At 40.6% G+C, this 8,475-nt stretch overlaps 1 protein-coding gene across 1 annotated transcript in view; it reads left to right on the forward strand.

Moving 5' to 3' along the window:
- Positions 1 to 1,360, forward strand: part of KDSR (3-ketodihydrosphingosine reductase) — a 26,609-nt gene extending 25,249 nt beyond the window's left edge. The window contains exon 10 of the mRNA XM_023531167.1: positions 474 to 1,360. Within this exon, the coding sequence (XP_023386935.1) occupies positions 474 to 593 (120 nt within the window). The 3' untranslated portion in view covers positions 594 to 1,360. The remainder of the gene's footprint in view (positions 1 to 473) is intronic.
- The last annotated feature ends 7,115 nt before the right edge of the window (positions 1,361 to 8,475 follow it).

The raw sequence follows: 8,475 nt of genomic DNA on the forward strand, positions 1-8,475 counted from the left end.
AGCTGATGTCTTTCCAATTACAGAATAAGCTCCTGGAGGGCAGGACCGTGTCTGTGTCACTGCACTGTCCTTAGCACCTAGCATAGGGTCTGGCTTTCGTAATCAGAACATAAATCTTCAACCACGAAGGCTTAGTTGTAGTTCAGATGTTCAAGATGCTGGAGTGGATTTTCCCCAGCAATTAGAACCCCAGCACTGCTGGGAATGCCTATTTAGTTCTTCGTCTAATTCGAATTCCTTAATTGGACAAATATTTTATTGTTATCTGTCTGGCAGGCCCTGGGTATCCAGGGGTGCAGAGCGGACAGCCTCTGTTCTCAGCATGTCACTGACCCTAACACAGTTTGCATTATACTCATCCTTGGAGCCGATTAGAAGATGTGGCTCTGAAACTGTTTATGAGAGACGGACCCTAATGTCCCTCGACGTGTCGTGCCGCTGGGCAAGCTCACAGGGCTGTCTTTGTTTTGCAGGTGGCTACCATGGGTCTCTTCCGCGTGCTCTCTCTGCTTTACCTCGGAAGTTTCGACACCATCATCCGTCGCTGCATGACAGAAAGAGCAAAATACGAAATCACAGACAAAACTGCCTAACCCTGACCCCTTGGGGAAAGAGTGCTTCTGAATAATGCGAGCAGCTCGCTGCTAAATGGGACCCAGCATTTTGGCCCACAGACACTTAGGTATCGCTTTTGAACATGGGAGGTTGGACCAGCGCTCTCCGGCAAGCGGGCAGCAGCGGCGGGGTAGAAGTCCAAGGCCGGACAATGTTGTTCACACTATGCAAACGTGGACTAGGAGACCGTCTGAGTCTCTGACACAGAGAGACGATGACGGCGTGAGACCTGACCGTGGGCGCGCAGGGCGGGCGACGGGCTTCCCGAGTCCTCATTTATAGTTTTTTTCTAGTTATCCTTTTGTTTCCCCATGAGACCCCGTCCAGACGTGTACTTTATGACACCTAAGAAGTCGTGAGGACTTTTAAAACCTTCCATGAAAGACGGTTTATGGGTTCCTGCCACCCCCCCACCCCCCTTTTCTTCTTTTTAACGTGGTGTGTTTTTTAGTCAAGATGAGTTTTTACGCATCGCCGGCGAGTCAGGACGCATCATAATGTCCCCGACTCCCCGTGCTGCTGGCGGACGCCTGTGGCTTCTCTTGCCCTTTGATCCCATAAGACGATGAGGGTGGCAGGAGAAGGCAGCGAGGTGAAGGGAGAGGAGACATTTTCCACTGAGAAAAATAGCGCTTTCCCGTCTTCTTCAGGTGTGAATACTTAGGGCTCCATCACCTTTCGCTCACGGGGACAGGCAGCTTCCGACAATGTTTTCTGAAGAGAAATAAAATCGTAGAAGCTTTAATGTTTACCGTGTCTTCACTAGCCATGACGAGACGAAGTTCTGTTTGGTGACAGTTGATTCTTATTCTCCTTTCCAGTTTTGCATATACCGCTAGCATAGTTTTTGTAAGGTTTTCGTTAAAACTTATCGATTTGACTTTTTCAGTTAATTCATGAATGAATGAAAAGAAAAAAAAATCGTGTGACATTCTTCTCCTCATAGGTTACGTGTGGCTTTTAAGAAAGGCTGGCGAGAGCGTATTTAAATTTTACTCATTAGAAAAAGGTAGGACGACGGGGCCGATTTTGAAGATACTTGTTTTTTGGAAGTAAAATGATCACTCTGTTCTTTCTATGGCTCCCGCTGACCCGTGAGTGTCCTGTCTGAGCCACACGTTAAGGAAGCCCCGTCACCACAGTAGAGCTCTGAAAATCCTCTCTGCCCTGGGAATGCCACTTCTTGTTAAGGCTCTGTTGTTCACTGAGTGGATTTCCACAGTAAGTGCCGATGGTGAGTGTTAGCCGACAGGACCCGCTCGAGCCTGCCACTGCGTGTGCTCCCCTGATCCAAGGACAGTCACCTTCCTCGTAACGCTGTATTCCCTCCTTCGTGCATACTCGTATGCGTGTATCATAGCGCATTCCAATTTCACTCTGGTGAGAAAAGACTACTGCTTTCGAAGGACTTCTTTTAGTGTTTAAAAAACGAACTACAAAATATTAAAGACCTGAAAATTAATTGCAAACCTTTTTTGGCTCTCGAGTTTCTGAACCTCTTGACTCTTAAAAGGACTTAAGTTTTGTAAAGGAAGATATTTAATGGCTTTAATCCATGGGGTCTCATTTTTAATCAAGGTCTGAGAAAGGCAAATTTAAATACTGTCAAAGACAAGAAATTATTATTTAATATACATGTTGCTCGAGTTGGCCAGTGCAGTCGATGGGGGTGGGCAGGTGCCCTGCCTGACTCCTGAGTCTTGCAGCCTCTGATGGCCATCGTCTGTGAACTCTGCGCCGTCATATTGTGCAGCCTCTAAAGTGAAGTGAGGGCTGTCTTTTCCTAATTCTCAGAAAATGGTTACATTCGGATCTGGAGAGAGAGATATATATGTATGTAATTTTCTTATACATATTCTTTGAATGTCGGCACCTTCTATTGCTGGTCCAAATGGAAATCTAGTCCAAGATGGTGTCTCATTTAATAAAATGAACTATTTAACAATAGTTAGTTTCAACATTCATTTCTTAGAGTGTCCTCATAGACAGTACTGTCACCCCAGGTAATCTATTGCCTGAACAAATTTGAGGCTCTGTTCTGTGATGGGAGATAGTGTCCCCAACCCAACTGAAGCTCAGGCACGAGGGCAGATCTGTGGAGATCACAAAGTCAGGGAATGGCCTTGTCAGAGATGTCAAAGGTCCAAGGTCCCTAATCCAAAAAGCTGTGAAAATTAAGGTGGGTTTTTTTTTTCTAAATTTAGTGCCATGATTCATTTGATAGCAAAACCTGACTTGAACCGATGTGAGATTATCATCGTTTTTTTTTTTTATGCCACACTGTGAACTGTTCATTAATTTTGCCTGAAGTACTATCAATGAATTTGATTATAGGTGTTGCCCCAGATTCTGTGGAAATGTTTTGTAACATCCGGCATATGCCCTATATTACCTGTTCAAAAGCCAGAGAATCGTGAATTGAAACACATCTGGCCTTGAGGGTTTAGGATAAAGGTATTGTAGACATTTAAGCAGCGTCAGACAAAGATTTGACTTCATCTAAAACATGGAAATATTACAAGGCAAATTCTATTTTTTATCTTTTTTGGCTCAATTCTTGTATAATTTTTGTTTATACTGACTTTTTTTTTCCTTAGGGGAAGAAAATAAAAAGTCCTGAGTCATATTGTTAGGGAAACTATTGGATTTTTTAAAAAGGATCACATTGATTCAATCTTGCTATTGTACCCAAAAGTGGGTAGGTCTTACCTGCAGTGAAGGAGTTTAAATTACAATTCTGTCGAAATGTTGTTCCTTTGTGACCAACAACAGCTTATTGTGTGGGTTTCAGTTCTGCATTGCCTTCCTCCGCTGGTGGGTTTGGTAGTACTGTTTTATTACAATTTTTTGTGAGTATTTGTGAGTTTAATTTATTTAAAAATGTTTAATGTTATTCAGCCATAGATATTCCAAAATATGTAAAAGGACATTTCATAATGGAAGAAAGTATATATATAAAAAAACAATTCATTTCTTTTTACAAAAACAAAGTCAAGAGAATTGTTCTTTTCTATATTTTTTAAAATTTAATTTTCACAGCTGAAAAGAGAAACAATGTTTATGGTGGTCTCTTTACATTACTACTCACATGTGTTTAGTTATAAATCTTTATTTGGTTCTGTTAAACCATATAATGGTAATTCTTGGAAGTGAAACTTTCAAAGACTGTTTCCAATATTTAAATGACAAAAGCATTTTGGCGATAGTTGTTTTGATTCAAAGAACTGTGTCTTTGTCTTTCTCAAAGAAGACAATACCATAATAATTTTTTTTTACTGAATTATATCAACAGAGTTGATTTTATTGCATCATGTTAATTTAAACTTGTCTTACATGAGGATGCTTACTCAACTTAAGATACTTTGTATCTTTCTTATTTCTTTTAATTCTTAGGCACTCACTTTTACAAAGTACCTACTAACCATAACCTTCCATATTTTGGACTAAATCTTGTTTAGTTCAGTGTGGTGATGGCAGATTTGATATTTTGAAGAGGAAATAATAGATATTTTACACTTGCTTGATGTGACAACTCTAAACAGTTTTAAACTGATAAGAGTACACATGGCTATTTTGATATATACGAGAACTTGTGTTTGCTACTTTGGAAGCTTTTGTGGCAGAATTGTAACCTAATTTTCATATCTTGTATTTCTGAATCGCAACAACAAAAAATAAATGGAGAATAAGCTTTACAGATTTGAAAACTTATTTTTCTAGAAATTTGCATTTTTAAAGAGACACTTAAGCAAAACACCAACTTCTTTCATAATGTTTCCTAACCTTGCTTCTTAAACAGTTGACGATGCTTGATTTTTATCATTTTTTAGGTAATATCTTCAGAGGAAGGACTTGGTGAGCTCGGTTCAAATATGTTGTGTTTGTGTGACTCTGATGTGGGGTGTATGAGTAAAAAGTAAGAAATGTGGAATTCAGTAAAGTTTCTTAAATAATAATGTTTCATATAGAAATAAATTAATTTCCCATACTTTAAACCTTCGTATTCCAACAATGAAATATCTCGTAAACTCTGAAGGGCGTAAAAGACTGATATGTAAAAGAACATGCCTTAGTATTTCCCAGTCCTTAAATGGAATAATTTGGGTCACATTGAGAAGAGAGTCCTTGGATAGCTTGGTTTACAAAGTTAACCTTTCTTGAAATGTAAGCAATTTATATACATAAATGGCGTATGATATCATTTCTATAATTTTTGTTTGATCTTTAAAAAAATATATATTTCTTGGCTTTTCCTTCTGATTTTGTACCCTCCATTTTCTCTTACTCAGCATAGATGCATTGAGTGCCTACGATGTGATGAGCTTGCGGGCACAAGGACATAACTGCGTAAACAGCTTGTCTCTGCCTCCTGGCGACATTTCTTGTTTCTTTCCCTTCCCCTTCCTACATCCCCCTGAAGGCTCTTACAAGTCTTCCTGGAGAAAGAGGAACCGCTCCCCATTCCTTTCTTCAACTTGAGGCCTCCGAATTTTATGCCACAATTATTTGAATGCCAGGCACTATTCTAGGCGGTGAATGCCCAGAGGGAAAATATGGTCCTTGCCTTCAAATAGTTTATAATCTAGAGGAAAAAATATGTCAGAAATTAACACTGTGGATCCGGCAGTAGCTTTGATTAAGATATAAAAAACTGATGTTGAAAACATAACCAGTGCCATTCACTGCTGTGAGCGCTTCGCGTTGAACTGATTTAAATCCTACTTTAACCCTCTGAGTACAGCAGACCCCATTATTCCCTGGGGATACCTTCCAAGACCCCCAGTGGATGCCTGAAACCACGCATAGTACCAAACCCTATAAATACTATGTTTTTCCTACTTACATACCTATGATCAAGTTATAAATGAGGCACGGTAAGAGATTAACAACTATAACTAAAAATAGAGCAATTTTAACAGTCTATTGTCATAAGTTATGTGAATTAGTAAAATTAGGGTTACTTGGACAGAAGCATTACGATACTGGACAGTCGATGTGATAACTGAGATGGCTACTAAGTGACTAAACGGGTGGGGACCATCTACAGTGTGGACAGAGGGAGGAGTGACGTTCCAGGTGGGGCAGAGCAGGGCCGTGAGACACGTTACTTGGGATGGTGCACAATCTAAAACTTACAAATTGCTTATTGCTGGACTTTTTAAATATTTTTGGACCTCGGTTGACTGCAGGTAACAAACATCAAGCAAAGTGAAATTGAGGTAAGGAGGGGCGGGGCACACTGCGGTACCGTTTATATCTGTGTCCGCTGTGAGGGCACAGGCGCAGAGGGGTGGAGTAACTAGCCAAGGTCACAGCTACCAAGAGAGGGAGCCAGGATGCAAATCCCTGCTGACTTCTAAGCTCCTAGCCTCGCACTAAACCTCTTCCAGTGGCACAGATGGCTCCTAGGACGGTCAGGGATGGCCTCACGGGTGGAGGCTGTTGAGATGAAACTTGAGGGATGAGCGTGAATTGGCCACAAGAACGTTGGGTGCGTTTCAGGGACACGAACAGATGTGCGAAGGCAAAAGACTTCAGAGACGTTAGCATGTTTCAGAAAGCACACGAAGGTCACAGAGCTGCGAGAAGGGAACGTGGAAGGAAAGTGGGGTGGCACTCAGGTGACAGGCTTGGGCTATGTCACGCCGTGCGAAGGACTTGAGATTTCAGCCTCTGAAGAACTTTGCGCAGAAATGTGAAATGGCCAGATTTCAGCTTTGGAAAGATCATGGTTCCCCTTTGAAATCTAGGGGTTGCTGAGTCCTTGGGCCCCACAGATGGACAATCCTCATTAGTTTGAAAAAAAAAAAACCAAAACACCATATTAGCTATATATTGTTACGGGTTCAGTTGTGTGCTCTCAAAAAATTTTAACATCCTAACCCCCTGTACCTGAGAACGTGGTGTTATTTTGAAATAGGGTCTTTACAGAAATAACCAAGTCAAGATGAAGTTATTAGGGTCCTAATCCAATACGACTGGTGACCTTATAATGGGTGAAAACAGACACACAGGGAGGCCATGTGACAACAGGTGGAGATTAGAGTGATGCAGCTGCATACCAAGGAGTGCCAAGGAGGAACGGCCACCACCAGAAGCCGGAAGAGGCAAAGAAAGAGTTTTTCTTAGAGCTTTCAGAGGGAGGATGGCCCTGCTGACCTTGATTTTGGACCTCAAGCCTCCAGAACTGTGGGAGAATAAATTTGTTTTCAGCCACCCAGTCTGTGGCATTTTGTTATGCCAGGCCTACGAAACAAACATATTAACCTTGATTTTTCTAAATGTGTTCATCAGGAATTAATATCTGGGAGATACTGTGCTCTGTGCTAAATAGCATAAGAGAATAAAAGTTAGTTTTTGCACATTAAGAATGTAAATTCTGTCTATTTAACTCCTTTCATACTATGGAGTTTCATGCTGTTTGGTTCTATTCCTGCGTGCGGTTTCAGTCCAGCTAGAGCAGTAGGCATTTGAAAAATATAAGTTCCTACTCTTCTCTAATTTCACTTTAAAAGCCAAGTCATTAATTTGAAAGGGAAAGAACTGCCATGAGTGGAATATTCAGCACTTTTCTCTGTAAACCAAAAGTAAACGTTATTTGCCCGCGATTGAACTTGCATGAAGAATGATTTATCTGCTGTTCATTGCCTAGTTTTAAAGGTTGTTGCTTAATTATTCTAAATATTTTTTGAGGTATTAGGACCCACCATAAATTAGTCAGGTGGGTTTCTCAGTTAAACTGAGGCTTGGCAAATGAGTCTCCTGATGATGACAGGATGGTTTGAGAGCACACAGCAGACGGCTTTGATGTGATCACTTTACCAGCAGAAGGCAGGCTCTGGTGTGTAAATGAATCGGAACAGTATTAGTATTAATATGAGTAGCTGATTAGTAACATTATTTTATAATGTTTGCCAACAAAGCATACAAACCATCTGAGACTGTGGCACTATTTAGCATGAGAGTTCATAATGTAGAAGATGCTTAAGCCAATTATATCTCAGTAAAGCTGGAAACAGTAATTTAGAAGATACTTGAAATTGGAAATTAGTTTTTGAATTGTTTATCTAGGTCTGTGAGATGTTATTTTTTAAGCAATTCATTTTTTCTTTTATGAAGACGGACTATTCGTTTTTACTGTCTTGTCCGTTTATTTTGTTTATGGATTTATTTCCACTTCAGTTTGCCTAAATGACTTGTGGTCATGTTTTATATGTTAAATTCTTTCATTGTACCAATTATTTGTCAGTTCCCTCTCAGTTAATGGTGTCTTTCTATCCTCATTTTAAATATAAAATTTAATAGTTTAATATTGGTGTGTATTAAGATTTAATACACACCAATATTCAGCATTAGTATGTCCAGATTGGAATAATGTTCTTTTTGAATTTCCTAAAGTTTGGAAATATTTATATTGGTGATGGATGAAGAGAACCCTCTGAATGATACTGTTAAACATTAACCAGTAGGTGGCGAAAACTGGCAATGAAAGCTTTTTGTTTGGCCGACTGGAGAATAAAGAAGGAAAATACAGGCCTTTAGACTCTGGATATAATCTCTCCTCCCTGCCTCTTGTCCTTTTCCCTTCCTGGTGCTACCCTCCTCCTAGAATCCAGCCAGGCAAAGCTGGCAAAGGGTCACCCATTGGCTCTTAAAAGTGGAAGACATCTTGGGAAATGAAAAGCCCAGAGTGCACACGTTTGGGAGGTCGTTGGAAGGACTGGGTCACAGATCTAGGATTCAAACCCAGGACTCCCGATGTAGGCCAGTGTCCCCCACTTCTCCTCCACCCCGACCCCCACCAATGCTCTTTACAGCAGAATCTAATACACGTGGAATCCGAGGGGAGGAAGGGTTTCA

This window comes from Pteropus vampyrus, unplaced genomic scaffold, assembly GCF_000151845.1.
Source record: "Pteropus vampyrus isolate Shadow unplaced genomic scaffold, Pvam_2.0 Scaffold62, whole genome shotgun sequence".
NCBI lineage: Eukaryota > Metazoa > Chordata > Mammalia > Chiroptera > Pteropodidae > Pteropus > Pteropus vampyrus.